This window comes from Styela clava, chromosome 11, assembly GCF_964204865.1.
Source record: "Styela clava chromosome 11, kaStyClav1.hap1.2, whole genome shotgun sequence".
Taxonomy (NCBI): domain Eukaryota; kingdom Metazoa; phylum Chordata; class Ascidiacea; order Stolidobranchia; family Styelidae; genus Styela; species Styela clava.
The window spans coordinates 15,414,777-15,436,384 of record NC_135260.1 but is presented as its reverse complement, the minus strand read 5'-3'; the positions used below and the strand labels follow the sequence as shown (position 1 = coordinate 15,436,384).

Here is a 21,608-nt window from a genome sequence, read left to right as displayed (position 1 = left end):
TGATGAGTTTTGAATGCGATTGTAAATACAAGAGGTCATTATTTCTATCTCAAAGAGTCATTTCATGGAGTTAGCGTGATCCTCTTTAAAAAATAGTAATAGCGTTAACATCGTAAGTCAATGATGATTACGATTAATGAAGTTTTGTGAGACGCAATGTAATTTTTTTTAATCTACTTTGATTTTGGTAATAGCAATTTGGTGAAGTTATAAACCAAGAATATAGGATAAAAATACATTGATAGCAGTCAGGCAGGGTAAATTGAGCATTGGATGCTATGTTAATATCAAATGCTTCAATTAATCACAATATTCAATTAATCACAGCATTCAGGCACCGAATTCAATTCTAAGTCAAATACGGTATTTTAATTATATATTCTGTTTTAACGTAGTTTAATATTAGCAAGACGATGACTTAACAACCCGCTGTAGTTTTGCTCTAGGTATTCCACGAAATTCTTCGATATTTGTATTAAATGCATCGGCTGCATCAAACTGGAAAGCCGGATTATCTCGTGGGGCCGCTGGCGATTCTGTGAGCTCCACACCATATGCGTCCATACGATCATATTCATAAACTGGGTTGTTACGGGATCCCCGTTCCATAGGAATGTTTCTAAAATGATAGTCTGGAGTTCTGAAAGCCTCGTCGTTACTAGCATACTGGTATCCCTCATTGTGATACGGTGTCATTCGACGCGTTCGGCGTTCTTGTCCCGGAGTTGTATCACTGGAAATGAAGATAATGGTAATGAGGTATTTGGCGAAAAGACCGAACGCCTCATAACGTGGGGTAAATTGCATAATTAAACCTATGTCGACCAACAACTATTTCCGCACAGGCGTCATTCGTACACATGATTCTAGCTTCATCGTTTAACAATCTTATTCAATCACACTTTTAACCTAACAATTCTGGCTTACAATGTCTGTCTTTGACTCGATACGAATGCTTTATTACCTGAAACGAGAAAAACATTTTACTCTAAAATATCTCACCCGTGAATTGACGAATCACTCGGATCGTACGGAGAATAGTCCCGGTAGGTGATTGATAAGAAGCTTGAAAATAAGTTTGTATTTCGACCAAGGAAAAGAACAACAAATGATATACCTTGAAAAAAATAAAATATTAATTCGTAAAAAAGAAAGACATAAATGTAAAATCGCAGACTAAATTGACTTAACTGGCCAAAAAGTATTCAGAACTAATGAATATTTATTGAGTCGAGATTTGATCAGTTGCCAGGTCTAATTATCGTAACAGTCTGTCAAAGCTAATTTTCTCACTGTAAAAAGAGCGTACCAAATTGAATGTGTTATGCTCCGAATGAATTCCGGTCATTTATAGGCTATATCATTTATAATAATTAAAAAATAAATGAATGAATTCTGTTTACCTTGTATAACATTAAACACTGCAAATATGTAAGATATAACCACGGAGTTGGAAAATGAAATATTTATCGCTAAAAGTCCTTGAATCCACGTTATTACAACTATTATGTTGAAACATATGTGCGTTGTCCAATTCATCCATATATCAAAGGTGGTTGATGACGTCACAAGCTTAAATAAGAATGTAATACCGTACATTTGCGTAGTCTTGGCGACACGGACATATACCAAGGCATTAATTTGATTTCAAAATGTAATTGTCGTGTATCGAATCGTACCGTGAAGCAAATTTGGACTTACTATCTACAAAACTAATTCTACGAACCAGTATAAACAAGGGTAACTCAAATAAAACGGAACCAATAAATTTATTAAAAACTTCTACACTTGTTCGGGATACGAAAAATTCTCTGTAAGACTGAGGTGTTGATCCAGGGTAATCAATATTTTTGATATTGACATACCAAGGCAGCAGAAAGAGCACTCTAGCAGAAAACTGTGTGGATGATTGACAATCTGATGCAAATCTGTCTCCTATGCCTAGGAGATGATTTGGATAATATTCTGAGCAGAACATAACGTTTATGCGAAGCGTACACGACTGATTTTGGGGTACAATCATGCACTAACAGAGGTTTAAGTGTAAACAAAATCAAAATAATTTACTCCATTTTCAGGTGAGTAGTTAGTAAATTGATGAGTTCTAGTTTTTGAGGTCCCCCTATATAATGTGCTATTTATGCCCCACACTTTTCTATATACACTTATGGGTTTGAATATTTAATTACAACAAATGTAGATTCCATACTTGAATCTAAAAATCTTACCTTCACATTTGTTTTATGGAGGCATATTTTAACCGATATCAACGTATATAATACCAAGTTGATTCCGAATAATATTGATAGCGGAATATAAACCAAATATAGAACCATATCAGATTGAATCCAACATCTGTAATACATAAGAAGTGTATGAACACCAAGTTGAAAAAACAAAACAGATACGGCTAAAGAGATCACATCATATTTCGCATACATAATGCTGCCCAAAAAAATAATTAGTTTATAACAATACTAAGCTATTGAGGTGCGCAAAATATTTAAACTTAGTTGTATGCAGATTTATTTATGCTGAAAACAAATGATAAGCAATACCTTTCGCATGCTAAAGAATCCGAAATGTAGTAATCAATATTAACAGCAACTGTTATTCCAACAAATAATAACGGCATCAGCCATCCCCATCCAACCATAGCAGGAACGAGAATTTGATACACAATTCCTTTACGTGCAAGTAGAGGCTGCAGAAAAACAAGTAATAGTACAATTTGGAACTCAAAGACAATTCAATTTGTCAATCGGAATAGAAATCTAAATAAAAGACAATCACGAATAAATGCACTAAAAATGTGTAAGGCCCGAAACAGAATAATGTGTATCAAAGTCAATTTGCGCACAAAACGTCAAATTGGTAAACGAAAAATAGTAACACTTTTGGTTAGGTAATAAGTAGTTAAATTGGAATGGTCTAGGCCAGGGTATAAAGTTTGAACACCGCTGATGGACACGAGCTTCGACAATAAGGCAATCAGGGTTATCTGGTCGTATTTCCCCGCTGTAATATTCACCTAAACCAGCGATTCCCAAACTTTTTGTTCTTGCGCCGCCAAATTATCAGTAACAAACCAACGGCGTACTTGCACGAAAAAGGTGCTGCTTTTAAATAAAACTCAATTTTGTGGTCGGTAATGTGTACGTTAAGCCTTATAAAGTTTGTGAATGCATAAGCCCAAAGACTACGGATTAACGGGAAAAAGATCAACTCTTTTTTCTTATCTCTGTCGATTTTCCTTTGAAATGCTAAAAAAAGTCATTCATGTTCGCTAAACTCGGTTCAGCAGTCAAATAAACTGCAGCTCGCGAAATTGCATCAAATAGTGGGTACCAGTAGCGTAGCCAGGGGGTGGTTTTGCGGGTTGACCCCCCCTGAAATGTAAAAGAAATAAAATCATCTTTCTGTATCATAGATAGCAATTTTCCGTAGCTTAAAATGCTTTTTAGACCCTCAAGACAAACGAAAACACGCGTATCCCAGCGTTCGATCGGACCCGCTAGCAATTTTGATCGATCTTGGCAAATAAAAATTTCAGAACCCCCCCTTTGAAAATTTCTGGCTACGCCCCTGGTGGGTACCTCTAGGGCGCCGCTAAACACTCTCCGGGAACCGTTGACTTGAACTTTTCAGAGATTAGATTATGCTTATATCAAAACTTTTTTGCCGAATCAAAGGAAGACAAAGCTTGGACTATATACCTGTTATTCGTGATTTGCAAACGCCTTTCAGCAATAAGTACCATGTAAAAAGGATGACCAATTTCGATCTTATTTGATTAAACTACATTACATTGCAATAATATATAGTAAAGCAATTGCATATAAGTCACCTTTGCCAACGTAATATAAAGATTGGCAACTTCGTTGTTCATGAAAGCAAAAACAAAAACAAGAAAAAAGTGAAGAACTGCTGCTAGTGGTGCACAGGATATTGTCTCTGGGTCGACAGAATTGATAACAAGAAAAGTAATGTTCAATCCAAGTAATCCAATTGATAAATTCAAGAATAAGAATGCCGATCGGAACTTGCTGCTTTCCCAAGCTTTACTGAAAATATAAGAGTTTTGATATTCATCATCGCGTGAAAAATCTGGAAAGGGAGCTTAATCATACAGAATCACATATTAACCGTAGAAAAGTAAGTTTTGTATGCATTACAGGTCGAGTCCAAGGTCTCATATCCAGTGGTAAGATTCGTTAATTCTAGGGCTGGGAATTTCAAGGAAAACACTTCAACCGTTAACCAGTTAACCTCAGCGTGACATTTGACGTAATAATTTATAATTTTAGCTTGTTACGTCACAATGGGTATACAGCAATTTCGCGTGATCTTATCCCGGTATCGTTCAGAATTACTCACGAATTGAGACGGTTTCGTGATAGCTTGCTGAGAGATATATGGAAGTATTTCAGTACAACCCGATTCCGTTATTAAATGTCATTTATGTGACAAATTTTCACTGCTCGATGTGCAAATTCTACTTCGAGATATCATAGTAAAACGCATCAACCGCGCACTTGTTGGATGACACTTAATATACGATTTTGCAATGAAACCGTGAACAATATATTTTGACCGAAAACTGATTCTGAATTTGTCATTGTCAAATTTTCATAATCAGCAATCTTGGTACTTCAATTAATGTTCACATTTATTGGGTCTTCACAAATACAATAAGTGATATTCTTTCGAATTAAACGCCACAGGAGATAAATTTGCGATGACGTAATCATTTTTTGAGGAAATTGTAATTATAAAGATGATTTGTACCTGAGATGTCAGTTAAGGGTTAAAATAAATCGTAAGCGTTAACCATATTAAATCGGGTAACCGGTTAACCATTCCCAGCCCCAGAATACTCTTCTTGTTTTTTGTTTTAGACGTAAGTTAGAAGTTTATGCAGCTCACGTAGTAGAATGCAAATATTTTCTGAAATAGGGGAACCTGTTGTTCATGTCGATATAAAAGAGAACTCGTTTATAAAATTTTGGATTTTACGACTGCCCGCATAACTAGCCTTTTACCAAGGTCGTAATAAATCGGGTAGGCCATGCTGAACCAAAAAGTTACCAGTCGCTATATGTCCATTGCTTTTATCACATTGCGACAAACCGCCTAAGATTTAAACTGAGGAAATAATCATAAATCCATGTCTAGAATACAAGTAATTGTTATTCTCAGAGAAGGTACAGAGCACTTTATAGAATGAACGTTTGTTTTGAGTGGAAAAATAGTTTCAACAAATTGCTTCCCATTTATTGAGAGTCAAATATGGTATTTGAAAATATCGCCAACATTTGAAATGATTTGATGTGTTAACTTTGATAGAAAAATAAGAAAATAACTTACGGTACTACGAGGACCAATACAATGACAAGAATAGAGGTGAAGATTGAAAACGAACAGCCTACAATTATCGGGATATTTGCTTCTGCACAAGTAATTTCGGGTGGTATATATTTCTGAATAGAATTGAGAGAAAAAAATATTTATTTTGTATAAATCAAAATTCTCCGCTGTCACATGTGATGCAGGTCAACACTCGAATCGCAATTGGCTGGTATGTCAAACATTCCAAAATATGCGATGTTCAAGTACAACATGTAAACGTGCATGTAATTAATTAACATTTCCAAACATTGCAAAGTTGTTGTCAAATGTACACTGTGATAATATTACATCGAGCCAACAACCGCAGACTCAGTGTACGCATGAAAACAACTAAATATTGAGATGATCAAACTATTTTGCTAATGAATTCATATTTAGGAATTTTGATGATAGCAGTCACGTTATTACAAAATTGAAAGTAAAACAGATCAAAACGTAGCCTATTGTACATGATGTAAAGTTTGAAAATGACTTAACGTCTAAATGACTATTTAACGTCCTACTCACAAACATGACGGCAAAATCGGCAAACAAATTGCATTCACATGAGACCAATTTATCTGTTGTGTCATCTGCGATCAGACGACACCTATCATTTTTCCATTCTATCCCACCCCAGTGAACACAGGTTGCCACCTCTTCAATTTTGTATGAACTATTCAATGCCTGAAAATGTAAACAAGGTTATTTGTTCATTTGTGATGATACTTAATGTGCATGATGCTTTCTGATGCATTTTATACATTTCATTATCAATATATCACCGTGTAAATACTTACGAATACCATCTACTAGACAAGTAAGTTTGCTTAGAGCAAGATTTTGAAAGCCCAACAAAAGCTCAAAGACTATTAGTAGAGAAGCGGCAGGCGATCACTAATAGGGCGTGAACCTAATATATCGTTATCTTGCAAAATGTGCAATTAGAATGCGCCAAAAGGAAACAATTTAGGTCAACTCTCCGCTGGAAACAATTAGCTAGAGAGAAATCTTACATAGCCACAGTTCAGAAAATTTACGGGAAAAACTTAGCACCCAGTATGCCCATAACTCTTGCTTAAATAAGGAACAGTGTTCACCTCAATTAACTTGGTTGAAAATCTGACTCCCTCTCCATCTGGTAATTTAGATACACCATCTTCTGCACCAGTCGACATTACAAATGAATTAATGAAAGGTCCAATATCATTGCCAGCTTTCATTGATCTCATTCTTGTACTAGTTTCATTTGGCGCAGAACTTGATCGAAATAAATTATCATTGCCGAAAGTTACAAAGCTGACTTTTGAGGCACCTGTCGAACAAAATATATTATCATGTATATATATATATATGAATAATATAAAATGTGTCGAGAGGCCACAGCTAAAAAAAAACTCGTAAAAAACAAGTTTTTTTGAAGCTCCACTTCCCACATAGATAGAGTTTTAGTCTAACAAAGCTAGCAATATGATGTTTTCCACCTGATATATTGTCTAATAAATTCCCGGATAAATAGATTGTGGAGTACACTTCGCTGGTTTCTTTTTCGTCCGTCAGTGTTTCGTCATCAAATAATTGAAATTGATCTAAACGGAAACCGTCTTCTGCAATATTTGGTCGTCTCAGAGTTCGCATTCCCTGTCCAATTCCTTCACCTGCAAGAAATAGGCGTTCCGTTGTTATTGGACGAATCCTTCCTAATGGCAATCAACTATATGTCCCGATAATCTACTCTACGGTATAGAAACAACTTTTTTATATTTGCCCGCTAAATTTTTTCTATAGAAATTGAGATGGATTTTAAATGACTTAGATTTTTTCTCAACTTTCTCCATTTGAAAAATTTCCCACCGTAACTTCCACATGTAGGAAGTCTAAAAAAGATCGGTCCGAAATACGAATTTGATTTCAGCTTAAATACCACAAATATAGAAATTTAAATCCACCAACTAAATACCAACCTGTTTTATTACTTCTCTCAATTACAATTACTGATAGTTGTTTGCTGATTTCAGCAAAAGTTTCTCCATCAGATAATATTACATTCGACGTCACAGAATCTATTGTGTCGAGTAATCTGCAAATGCATTATATTATAAGCAAATGGCATTATACAGGGGACTGAAAAACAATTCTGCCAGCAAAATAGAAATAGTTGAGGAATAATTTAATGTTTCTATTGTATTGTTCATTGCTCAATTTTGCATTTTGTAACGTCGTCATATTACACGGAAATTCTGCTTTTATTACCGCTTAGATGTCTAATTTCATGGAAAAACATCCAAAGTAGAATCCCAACTCGAACAAAACAAAAACGATGTCAAATGGTTCAACGCATGAACTTTAAAGCTATGAAATCGCAGCACAGTATACAGCTTAATTGTATCGATCTCTCTGCAGAATTCTTATCAACCGAAATTATAATATATTAACTGTCATTCTAGTTATCTTACTCTTCTGATTGTCCACTCTCGGCCATCTCAGGTGACTCCATTAAATTGCCCACAGTTGATACAACGGAAGACGAAACATCTTGCGTAAGATGGTCATTAGTACTTGTTACTTTATTCAACACCGTTACTGTAGCATTAATATCTTCTGAAGTCAATTCTTCTGGTTCTCCCGTCATGACTTCCAGGTCGTTTGCAACTTCTTCACGTTTTTCTTCGGTTTCAACGGTTATTTGTGATAAATCCTGTGATAATAAATGAGAAAACTGACAGCAGAAGCCTTGAAAAAACATTTTCTGGATGAATAACTAATACATAAATAGTGCCAATGTGCACTTCAAAAGGTTCAAGAAGAAGGGAACATTTTACCTCTAAGGTTGTATTACACGAGGAGAGCCATGTCGGATCATTCCATGTTCCGTCCATGGCGCATTCACGGGTGCCCATGAGTTTTCCACCTGAAAAAAATTAATTATTTTTTATAGTCCACATTGTCGTGCAATATACAGTAATAGTTCAGATATGAACTCTGAATATTTACCAACAAAAAGATATTCCTAACATTTTTGACTCTTGGTGATATAAACGGGTAATACGTATGTGACAAAGCATACTTACTTCAAAAAATATCTAGATGTTTTGGCAGAATTTATACTCCATGAAGTTTTTATTACAAGGAAATAATAATACACTATATAATAAAATAAATTGCTTTATCCTATGATTATACCATTTGGTGTTGAATCACTGCAGATGTTATATGAATTGCTAAGATATCCGACTTTAACAGAAGGAAAAATGATAAAATCAGTCTGGTCTTCACACAAATCCTCAGGAGCCTCACCGCATATTACTTTTGTTTCTGGACAAAATACTAAAACAAAAAAGAGGTCGCAATTAAGTTGTGAGGCAAGTTCATACATGACATTAAAACCCAGGCACGATTGGGCCTTTTCGAAATGAAGAATTCAACAAATCCGCAATATATAAAAATATACATAAAATATCGAAATACTTCACATCGTAAAAATATATTGACTTACTTTCGTTACAAGAACCGTCTCCAGTCTTATTATACCCAGCGATACAAGAACAAGTAAACGATCCTTCTGTATCAATACAAACGTTTACTTCTGCTAAACAGTTAGTTTCACATTCGTCAATATCTGTTCAAAAGAGAAACGTATATTCAGGCTCCTACATACGATTTGGAAATTATATGGTCTGATATTAATATGACTGGATTCAATTTGGGCTGTGCATGATATCTTCAAATGTGTTCTAAATTATTGTGAAACCACTCAAAGTTTAAAGTTATTACTATATAGTGATTTCTGGACCCGAACCATTGGCACAATTGTCTAGACGCAGGGTGGTCCAAGATTGGCAGCTCCGCGGGCCACAAAATTATTTTTGCATTGTTCGCGGGCCACAATAGTGCTAAGAACTTCACTCGTTTAACTATGCTAGTTGCCTCAGCAAGCCATAACACTGGTCATTTCTATGACATTAGTGATGCAACAATATGTCAAAACAATTTTTGGTTAATTTATGACGAAACAACACAAAATGCGCCTTTTTGATTCCTCGCCGAATGCGACGCGGGCTACAGATAATGAAGCAGCGGGCCACATGTGGCCCGCGGGCCTGGGTTTGGACCACCCTGGTCTAAAGCAGGGGTCGGCAACCTTTTGTCGCTTGCTTGCCAAAATTAAGCGTTGCAAGTCATTGGCGGGCCGCACATAATTTTAGAAAGTTGAAAACCGAACGGATGATACTTTTTATAATAAAAATCAAGCAGTGATGCATCTTTCGAATAGAATATAGATTTATTTCCTCATTGCATAGCGTTTCAGAAAATTCCATTTTTATATTTTCGGCGCCATTGAATTCTTTGCACTTAGCATCAATTTTTCTGCGTTTTGTTGCCATTTGTCTAATTATAAATAAGTTATAGGGTCAAACCACTCTTCCACCCGGTAAGCTCATATTATATGAGATAAAATTTATATTTACGATTGCGATCGGTAAACTACTGTTAATATCGCTCTAAGCTGTTTATTGACGTAATGCCCTGATATGAGAGAAGCGATAAAACCCTCCAGCCGTGACGCAAAGTGCGAATCGTATAAATAGCCTGGATTTCAAAATCGCCTGTCAGATGTCTAAAAATGTCGACTCAGCTCGGACAGGAAATACTCCTTTATAATGACTTGTTATTGGTTTAACACAGGGGTGGGCAACTTCTCTAGTCGGCGGGCCAGATGTGGGGAAAAGAAGTCCTCGGCGGGCCGGATTATTACAAAAAATATCCAATCTTTGTTAAATGCTCGACACTCTCTGTCAATTTTACATTTCTTGAGATATTTCATGGTTAATAAAACCTAATATTAATATAAAATCTAATTTCTAAAATATATTTATATTTAGAATCTGAATATAAATATAACTGATAACAGTAGTGGGGAATGTTTACAACGCTCTCTGCGTTTGTTTAACAAGTGGGCTAACGCAATGGACCTTTCTCCGAGCATCGACTTCCTTGTCTACTTCGTGACATTGACCAATCAGCAAAATTCAAAAAGTGACGTAACAACACTCCCTTTTCGCATCCGCTCAGACACTTTTCTCACTCAGACAGACTTTCGGGCGTGGTCGTAAACATTACCTCGTTTTCGCCTTTTGGATTCCATTCGTTAGTTTTCAGTTGTGTTTCGGAAATTTAAATATAAATCAGATAATTCAAGGATCACTCTGTCTTCCTAAGCGTTTTAATTTAATTGCAGTAATAAAAAATTAGTGTAGAAATAACTGTGATAGACTAGGCCAAAATTCTTTACCGGTACTTTTGAAAAAACATATTGTTGTATGCGATGAATCATAATGATGGTTTCAAACACATACTCCATTTTACAAGCGCCAACTCGCGAAACCACTTTTAAAATAAGCCCCGATTATTTTGCAATGGTAAAGTATAAGAAGAATTTTTCGGGGGTCAAAGGTCGGGGAAAGGTGCATTGTTTGTTCACTAAGACAATTGTTTATTTCCCCAGCTCGCACGGACAGTGCGGTGAGAGTAGAACGATCGGCAACTTTCAGGAATGATGCGTCGGACCACATTACAAAGTGTGGTTGAATACAGTCGGCGGGCGGGTCAAAATCTCGTCGCGGGCCGTATGTTGCCCACCCCTGTCAACTTTAGCATGTATTTTCAGTCATACATACCATCCCTGATCATCCCTGGCGCTGTGTTGTTTTGATCAAAGTGACTATAAAAGTTTATAGTCACTTTGGTTTTGATAAATATGATTTCGACTGCACCATAGTTGGCAGAGGTATGGAGATTTTTTGTATGTAAAAAAAAGGTGAAATTAATGATAATTTTCACGCTTAACTGTGCGTATGGGATTATTTATGTCGTTCTACTCGCATTTCCGTCGCAAAAATTTAATTTTTTACATTGGGGGTGGTCTGTGCAGTAATAATAAGAGCTGTGACGTCATCAAAATCGGTAATCGAAGCATTGAACATGATAATTCTGTAAATACAATTGTGAATTTCAGAGTAATAACCATTTATGCTATGATAGTCGTTTCGTGATTGTTATGTTGGGAAAAACTTGACGAAAACGTTGAAGAAAAAATTAATTAATTAGGAATCAATTATTAACCCTCTACTGTACACAGAATTTCTCAAGGTCCAATTTTTTTTTTAGAAAATTTTGAATTTTTTTGCATAAAATTTTTTTTTCGGAGGAGTGTGTTTTAAAGATATATTGCTGAATAGAACTCTAGCACACGCTTTTAAAAAATCATGAGTGAAGCTTTAGGGCTTAATGGTTGACAAAAAAAATAATTTCAAAAATATCCATGTCAAATAAAATGGGTCTATAGCGCCGAGTTTTAAACGAGTATTTGTGAATTATATACTTGGTAGGTTATAATTTTTCAGTCTACACGTGTCTCACAATAAATTCTGTTACGTAAAGAATATTTAATCGTCAAAACATCTGTTTTGTTATTAAAATTTAGTTAAGCGTCGCGGGCCGGATTATATTACTCTGCGGGCCGGATCTGGCCGCGGGCCGTAGATTGCCGACCCCTAATCTAAAGACTCTAGAGCAGGGGTGGGCAAGGCTTTGGAATCGGAGGCCAAAAATTGCGCCCATTGGCGGGCCAGTTACATTTACAGTGTTACAAAAGCAAATAGGGAAAACAATAAACCTCCTGCCAAAACTAAAGTTAAATGTAATCTCAACAAATTCCTTGACTTATTTTTAGTAAAAACATCAAGATTTGGTTCTAGTTTGGTTGTGGCAGCATCAGGCTAGCCAGATTGAATTATCCAGCGCCCATTTGTTCATACCAGCTCTAGAGTCTAGGAACTGAACTACATGGCAAAAATGGGGGCTCCCGAAGTATGCGAACCAAGATGGCGGACATCGGAATGTAATATGTGTACTAGGTTAGGGTTAGGCCATAATTTTAGGTATAAATACTACGGGAGGCTCTTGGCTAGTCTTCGAACTGATAATAGGACTAAAATAAGGAAAATTGGAAAAAATTTATCGCCTAACCCTAACCTATTACCCATGTTACGTTCCGATGTCCGCCATCTTGGTTCGCATACTTCGGGAGCACCCAAAAATGTATATGTAGTTGATAACACACAGCGCAATTGCAAATAAAATTGGCTCAATAAGAGCCTAATGCTTTTTTACAAATTTCTAATAAAAAATGATCGATAGCAGAAACAAATATATAATGATTTCACAATTATGTATATACAACCCGACGTACACATTGACTCAATCAAACTCTATCCACTTCTTTGTCACTACTAGTTTATAAATAGTACTTACTTGCACAGTTTTCAGTATCTTGGTTAAAAAAATACCCTGCATCACAAAAACATTGCGGTCCTCCTTCGCCATTGTTCCTGCAAGAATTATGATCACCTTTGCATTCATCTGCACAAGTTGATGGTACTGCAATTCATAAAAAAAACTTTGCTGAACAACAATGTTGATATGCTGTCCATATATTGAGAAGTAATAAATTTAACTCTGCTGTTTGAAACTTGTCCACAAGAAGCAGTTGACAAGAGAATGCTTTCAAAGAGAGTTAATAATTTCATTGAAATAGCACTAGGAACGATAACTCAATTTAAAAAAAGAGATTTTTTATATTTTTGGAAAGTTTTGTATTGCCAATTGCCAATTCTGTATTGCCTTCTACCTGGCTCACAAGTTCCATCCTCGACTTCAATGTGATTTACATCACATTCACAAGTGAAAGACCCGTCCATGTTTTCGCATGTTCGTTCGTCACTTCTGCATTCAGTCAAACATTCATCAATATCTGAAATGAGAAATGAATAATAACTGATTCTTTTGTAGTATTGTTTGCATATTTATTGATTTTTCATGGAATTTTAATTACACTGCTGATTAACTGTATTTCCATTATTCGATATAAAGAGTAAAATATGAGCATGGAAGATGACAACGTTAACAACATAATAAAAAAAGAATCAACTTTTATTTTTGACAAGAAAATATTGTAGTATGGTTTTATTTTAATATTTTTATACTGGCTGTCAATTTGAAAAAAAAAAAAAAAATCTCGAATAAATTCAAATAATGCCTGAACAAAATTCGAACCAGCATGCGTTACGATTCCACATAAATGATAAATATAATAATGCTGTACAGTGAACCTTCACATATGCTCTTATCTTCAGAAGCCTCAAAGCCTTCGTTGCATTTGCAGCCTTCGACTGGGTATATGCATTCTGAATTGTCTTGACAAATATCAGGGCAAACTGAAAAATGGAAAGTTGAAAGAGTGTTATATTATATACATCGTTGAAGGCAGCTGGATTTTTTGAATAAAGATTCTAAACTATTGTAAAACTTTACAAAACTTGAAAAATAATTTTCAAGTATATATATGTTACCCAATTTACAAAATCCGGCTTCTGTTTGGTCAAAGTTTTCCGCACATGTACACTCATATGATCCTACAGTATCGTTACAGCTTTGTCCAATACCTTGGCATTTCGTCAAACATTCATCAATATCTTAAAAATTAGATAATATAAAAATGTACTACTGTATTGATTAAAGTATTGCTAAGATACTAAAATTATCATATACAAATCCAACAGTAATTGTAAAGAATAAAAGCATTCGGTTTCGACGATTTTTATTACTATTTCTTTAATTTATTTCATTTTAAATCTATAACGTCGATATGGATTTTGAATTTACCTACCCTTGCCTGCGATAAATTTGTTGGTTGGAATTTTGATACCAAGTATACAACACGTACTTACTTTCACAGTCACTGTCTGAGTTTTTAGCTTCATATCCAGAGATACATTGACAACCTTTGTATGGTTCATCTGACAAACACTCACGCAGATCATCGGGGCATTCAGCTGGACAAACTAAAATACTGAACTATTTAGAGGTATCCTACATTTGTATATTCGTGTGGTATATGTATATTTTATGATAATGACGAAAATCACACCACTGCACAATATTTCAAAATGTTAATTACGATTTATAATTAACCACGGACATGTTTTTGTTTACCTTTTTTACAAGTACCATCGGGATTTTGTTCATAATTTTCTGTTACATCGCACAAACATGAATAGGATCCTACAGTGTTCTCACAAAGTTGGCCTTCTGATTTACAAGTTGTCTCACATTCATCTACATCTATAATAAACACAAAAATTCAAGATTAAAGAAACAGCCTAATTCTCTCTACTTCTCTTTAATCATTAGTTTATAAATTGTAGTTACCTGCACAGTTTTCAGAATCTGGCCTCGGAAAATATCCTATATCACAATCACATTTAGGTGTTCCTCCATTATTTACACTGCAGTGATTATGATCACCTTTGCATTCAATGCCGTCACACACTGGGGGTTCTGCAATTCATGAAAAATCTGTCAAAAGCAGTAGTTAGCAAGAAAATCAAAGTATGCTTTCAACACAGTTGAGAAACATTAATAAAACAGTACTAGATGCTATATAACAATACGAGAAGAATTATTTGTGTTGCGTTTCACCTGGTTCACACGTCCCGTCTGCTAATGGCATATACTTTTCATCACATTCACATGTGAAAGACCCATCCGTGTTGTTGCACACTTGGCCTACATCTTTGCATTCAGTCAAACATTCATCGATATCTGAATAATAATTCTGGTTTTTGATCTGGTTGTCAATTTACAACTATATATTTATTATATTATATTAATGCAAAAATGAAATTCGAACCATCATATTTCTATAAAACAAACGAGTTTAAATAGGAACAAACCCAGCTAACCTTCACATATACTATTATCTGCAGAGCTCTCAAAGCCCTTGTTGCATTCGCAGCCTATTACAGGGTACTTGCATTCTGAATTCTCGGGACAACTGTCCGGGCAAACTGAAAATAAAAATTTGCAAAGGATGTACAAATAGACTGTCATAATATATATAATCATCAATGACAACTAAATTTTTTCAAATATATATTCTATACCGCTACACATATATTCCTCAGAAAAATGATATCGTTCATGAAACTAAGAAAACAAATATATATATATATAGTATTACTATGTTAGCTTTACTTGGCGTTGCAAATTAATACAGTAATACAGCGTGCAAGTGTAAAATATCATTAATCATTATATTAATATCAATTTGATATGCCGAGCGTTAAATAAATTGTCGTAACTCATGATAATATATTCAAATTTAAAGTAAATGATTTTAGTTTTATAGTCGATTGCATACATCAATCTGGAAGCATATTATACTTGTTCATCAAAATTTGAAAATATTGTCAGGAATAAAAGTTTAGGACTCGTCACACAGTTTTAAACTATAATTTTTTTTAAATAAATTCAACATATTATCTAATTCACATGGGTAATCAGCTTTCGTATCACGCTTGTAAATGTATGATAAAGACGAAAACACATCACTGCACATCATTTCAAAACCTTGATTACAAACTATGATTAAATTAACATGTTTTATACCTTTTTTACAAGAACCATCAGAATTTTGTTCATAATTTTCTGTCACATTGCACAAACATGAATAGGATCCTACAGTGTTCTCACAAATTTGACCTTCTGATTTACAAGTTGTCTTACATTCATCTATATCTAAAACACAAAAAAAAAGAAAACACTCAAGATTCTGGAAGCATCAGTCATTCAGTATAGTGAGTTTGAAACATGTCTATAGAAAAGATACCCGACTAGGCTTGCAACAACTCTAACTCTATAATAGAGTATTAACAGGTACGTGGCTGGCTATAGATTTTGTCAGGTTTCTGTTATCGAAGTAAGCTTGTTCTATCAAAGTTAGATTACTATTTATGTTAGTTAGTAGATTCGAATTACAAATATCGAATCGGAATCAGAATAATGAATACTTTAAAGTCATAGTAATACTAGAAGTGAATTCTATCATATTACCAATGCAATTTCCAGTCCCATTGATAAACCCGTCTTTACATTCACATTTCATCGAAGAGTTGTTGCACGTTTCATTTGCGGAGCATTCTGGGCAACCTATATTGAAACAAAGATAACCTATTATAAAATTCTGGTTAGTTGCCTAATGAATATTTTCATTTCAACCTTTTAGGATTGTTGATACATTTTAATAGGTATCTTACAAACATATAAAAATGTGTGACTAGTTTCTCTATTACCTAACCCGACTGACTTGTTGAAAAGATCAGCCATACAGGTGATCGCCTGTTATTAACTTTCCTCTCCCTCGCGAAAAATAAGTAAAATTTTATTTAATCCATATTTGTGGAAAAAAAATATTTTTGATGTGGTCCGATTTTTGTATTTATGATACAAAATGGAAATATTTATTTGGAGTGTTTTTATACCTGGCACGGTGGTTGTAACGTATGTCGTTGTAGTGTCTTCTTCAGTGGTTACTTGTTCTGAAGAAATGAAAAAATAATGAAGTTCATGTTTAAATGCTAATTCTGTGTCAGCGCAGCGTAAATTATTGTTATGATTCATGACGAGATTCGAAAACCAGACTCTAGAAATACCAGGGTTTCAATGCAAAGAAAATTCTCTAAAATCTAAACAATGTTATTTACTGTTTTGCTGGTTAGTTCTACATCAATTTCAAAACGATTTGCTTCGCATAATGCACAGGAAATCAAAGATATTTAACCTCAATATATTTCTTAAATTTAATGACTAAAAGCTCGTCAGCCTCATTGTATTGGCCTTGAAGATTAGAGATCTCGGTTCCAAGCCAAATCATGAAGATGTAATATATTGATAGGATTTAGATTTAAAGGAATGATAAAGAGCAATGATTCATACTCTTCCTAACAAAGTATACATGTCGTATTCGTGATTTGTCCATCACTATATTTTTAGAGACAATGGGATGCATTTTCTATTCAATGTTGGGCTCCGACGTGGGAAAACTGACACTCGATAACAAGATTATTAACCTCGTTGATAAGCTTAGTTAACATCATCGAAACTTAGTAATATTAAAAAAAAACGCAAGTTAGTTGGAAGCAATTTTATCACAATTTATGGTCGCAATGATATTTATATAAAAACTAATCATGACTGATATTAACTTTAAATAGCCTACCTGTTGGTTGAGTTGTTGAATAATTAGTTGTTGTCTGCTCGGTCTGAGGAACTAAATGATAGAATGCATTTTTCCATTAAAGATTAGACCCGGTTTAAAATCCACAATTTCATGTAGTTTGCAGATCAATATACTGGAAAATACTTATTAAGGATTAATTGAATGAATGACCTTTACACAGTATTAGAATCGGATTGGAAAGCTAGAAAAATAACGTCGAAGCGTCGAGTCCCAAAGATATAATATTTTTGAAACGGTCATACTATTTTAGCATAGCAACAATTCTGCTTGTCAAGAATTTTATACCTGCAGTGGTATTAGATCCAGTCGTAGTAACTTCCTCTGTAACAGATGTTGTAATCAAAATGAATATCAATATTTCAAACCAAACAAAATAGAGCTTTATGCTTCACATGAAGCATTGTTTTCAATTTTTTAATTCAATTGTGCCCAATGCACTCCACTCCTCTCCCTCGCGATAACTAAGAAAATGCCATTTTATTTAATCCATATTTGTTCATAAAATAACTTTTTCATAGTTTTTTGTATTTATGAGACCAAATGTAAAATGTTCATTCGAGTTAGATTTTGGGTGTTATTACCTGGCACGATGTTATTTAGAAACAATTTTGTCATGATTCATGGTCGCAATGATATTTATATAAAAACTTATCGTGACTGATGTTAACTTTAAATAGCCTACCTGTTGGTTGAGTAGTTGAATAATTTGTTGTTGTCTGCTCGGTCTGGGGAACTAAATAATAGAATGCATTTCTTCATTATAGTTTAGAACCAGTTTAAAATCCACAATGTCATGTAATTTGCAGATCAATATACTGGAAAATACTTCCACATGAAAATTAAGATTAAGGATTAATTGAATAAATAACTTTTACCAATTATCAGAATCGGATTTGAAATCTAAAAAATAACGTCGGAGCGTCGAGTTCTAGAGATAAATATTTCTGAAACTGTCATTCTATTATATCATAGCAACAATTCGGCTTGTCAAGAATTTTATACCTGCAGTAGTATTAGATTCAGTCGTAGTAACTTCGTCTGTGACCGATACTGAAATCAAAAAGAATATCATTACTTCGAATCAAACAAACTAGAACTTTATGCTTCACTTGAAGCACTGTTTTCAATTTTTAAATTCAATTGTGCCCAATGCACTCCATGGTAAATGAACCACCATTACATTGCAAATGTGACTTGTTAATCAATTACCAAAGGCACAAAAGTCGAATTCTAAATCCTATACAAATCTGAAACTATCATATATATAATAGTATAATATAGCAACAACTGATCTTCGTAATAACTTTTATCTGTTTGTTAAGCTCAAGCTGTTGTTCGACAAATTAATTGGATAGTGATTTGATGTTTTATTTGCGATTACAGTGTATTTCATTTTATTTTCAAATTTCATAAAATTTTATGTTTTCAAAATGATCTTGTATAATGTATTATTGTTATATTTTAGAATGTATATTGATTCACGTATGATACTCACCAGTAGTTTCTTGACTTGTCGTGTCTTCGCCTGAAAATTAGAAAATATTGAACTGATACATACGTCTAATGCAACTAAAAGTAAATGAAATTATTATTTTATTGAATGCTTCATTTTTATCCATTCGCTCATGAGAAAACAACGTGGCATTGTGCGATTATTCGCCTGCTCTATTTTAAAGTCTATGTTATGTTAGATATACTTTATTTTATTTGATGATTCTATTCGATTAAAAATTGCAAATGCACACTTTTCTTGAAAAGAATAGCCGTACGGGTGATAACCTGTCATTAACGTTCCTCTCCCTCATGATAACTAAGTAAAATGCCGTTTTATTTAAACATATTTGTTCATAAAAAATTTTGTTGTTGTTTTTCGTTGTTTGTATTTATGACACCAAATGTAAAATGTATATTTGAGTTAGATTTTGAGAGTTTTTACCTGGCACGGTGTTTGTTAGTTAGTTAGAAACAAGTTTGTCATGATTTATGGTCGCAATGATATTTATATAAAAACTTATCTTGACTGATGTTAACTTTAAATAGCCTACCTGTTGGTTGAACTGTTGAATAATTAGTTGTTGTCTGCTCGGTCTGAGGAACTAAATAATAAAATGCATTATTTCATTAAAGTTTAGACCCAGTTTAAAATCCACAATGTCATGTAGTTTGCAGATCAATATACTGGACAATACTTCTTGATGAAAGTTAAGATTAAGGATTAATTGGATAAATGACCTTTACAAATTATTAGAATCGGATTTGAAAGCTAGAAAAATAACGTCGGAGCGTCGAGTCCCAAAGATAAATATTTCTGAAACTGTCATTCTATTATATCATAGCAACAATTCGGCTTGTCAAGAATTTTATACCTGCAGTAGTATTAGATTCAGTCGTAGTAACTTCCTCTGTTACAGAAACTGAAATCAAAATGAATATCATTACTTCGAACCAAACAAAATAGAGCTTTATGCTTCACTTGAAGCATTGTTTTCAATTTTTCAATCCAATTGTGCCTAATGCACTCCACAATATATAAACTAACAATATACTGGAAAAGTGACTTGTTAATCAATTTCCAAAGTCACTAAAGTCGAATTCAAAATCTTATGCAATTGCAATGTAAATTATTTTTTTTTTCAAATTTCAAAAAATTTAAAGTTTCCATAACGATCTTGTATAATGTATTATTGTTATATTTCACAATGTATACTGATTCACGTATGATACTCACCAGTAGTTTCTTGAATTGTCGTGTCTTCATCTGAAAATTTGAAAATAAATGACTGGTACTAACGTCTAATGCAACTCACAGCAAATAAAATTATTATTTTCCTGAATGCTTCGTTGTTATCCACTCGCCCATAAGAAAACTACGTGGCATTGTGCGATTATTCACATGCGCTATTTTAAAGTCTATGTTATGTTATATATACATTATTCTATTTGATGATTCTATTCGATTGAATATTGCAAATGTACACATTCCTTGAAAAGAATAGCCGTGCGGGTAATCATCTGTTATTAACGTTCCTCTCCCTCGCGATAACCAATTAAAATGCTGTTTAAATGAATCCATATTTGTTCCAAAAAAAGTTTTTTTTGTTTTTTTTTTTTTGTTTCATTTATGACACCAAATGTAAAATGTATATTTGAGTTAGATTTTGAGTGTTTGTTCCTGGCACGGTGTTAGTTAGAAACAATTTCGTCATGATTTATGGTCGCAATGATATTTAAATAAAAACTTATCGTGACTGATGTTAACTTTAAATAGCCTACCTGTTGGTTGAGTTGTTGAATAATTAGTTGTTGTCTGCTCGGTCTGAGGAACTAAATGATAGAATGCATTTTTTCATTATAGTTTAGAACCAGTTTAAAATCCACAATGTCATGTAATTTGCAGATCAATTTACTGGAAAATACTTCTTCATGAAAATTAAGATTAGATTAATTGGATAAATAACCTTTACAAATTATCAGAAATAGATTTGAAATCTAAAAAAATGACGTCAGAGCGTCGAGTTCCAAAGATAAAATATTTCTGAAAATGTCAAACTATTATAGTATAGCAACAATTCGGCTTGTCAAGAATTTTATACCTGTAGTCATATTGGATTCAGTCGTAGTAACTTCCTCTGTAGCAAATACTGAAATCAAAATCAACACCATTACTTCGAACCAAACAATATAGAGCTTTATGCTTCACTTGAAGCATTATTTTCAATTTTTTAAATCAATTGTGGCCAATGCAGTCCATGATATATAAACCACCAATATATTGGAAATGTGACTTGTCAATCAATTTCCAATGTCACAAAAGTCGAATACTAAATTTTATACAATTCTGAAACTATAATAAAATAGTGTAATATAGCAACAACTGTCCTTCTCAATACCTTCCACCTACCTGTTTGTATAATAAGATTTAGTTGTTGATTGAACAAAATTTTCGAATAGTAATTTAAAATTTTATATACGATTACAATGTATTTTTTTTATATTCAAATTTTATAAAATTCATTGTTTTCAAAATGATCTTGTTTAATGTATTATTGTTCTATTTCACAATGTATATTGATTCACGTAT

At 33.7% G+C, this 21,608-nt stretch overlaps 1 protein-coding gene across 1 annotated transcript; it reads right to left on the bottom strand.

Annotated features, from left to right (window-relative positions):
* Positions 1-80: 80 nt before the first annotated feature.
* Positions 81-19,963, bottom strand: LOC120347892 (uncharacterized). Its single transcript, XM_078118052.1, has 33 exons — positions 19,894-19,963; positions 19,573-19,623; positions 19,010-19,052; positions 18,210-18,260; positions 17,813-17,913; positions 17,507-17,557; positions 16,770-16,826; positions 16,342-16,437; positions 15,898-16,026; positions 15,192-15,296; positions 14,929-15,051; positions 14,659-14,787; positions 14,443-14,571; positions 14,178-14,291; positions 13,800-13,922; positions 13,560-13,664; positions 13,079-13,201; positions 12,703-12,828; positions 8,885-9,007; positions 8,572-8,715; positions 8,211-8,299; positions 7,845-8,086; positions 7,353-7,468; positions 6,873-7,046; positions 6,489-6,703; positions 5,917-6,075; positions 5,368-5,480; positions 3,848-4,064; positions 2,559-2,704; positions 2,229-2,355; positions 1,404-1,572; positions 1,003-1,117; positions 81-733 (listed from the first exon to the last, which is right to left on the bottom strand). Exons 1-33 carry the CDS (start codon positions 19,961-19,963, stop codon positions 403-405), a joined length of 4,206 nt encoding a protein of 1,401 aa, XP_077974178.1. The 3' UTR covers positions 81-402.
* Positions 19,964-21,608: the final 1,645 nt, after the last annotated feature.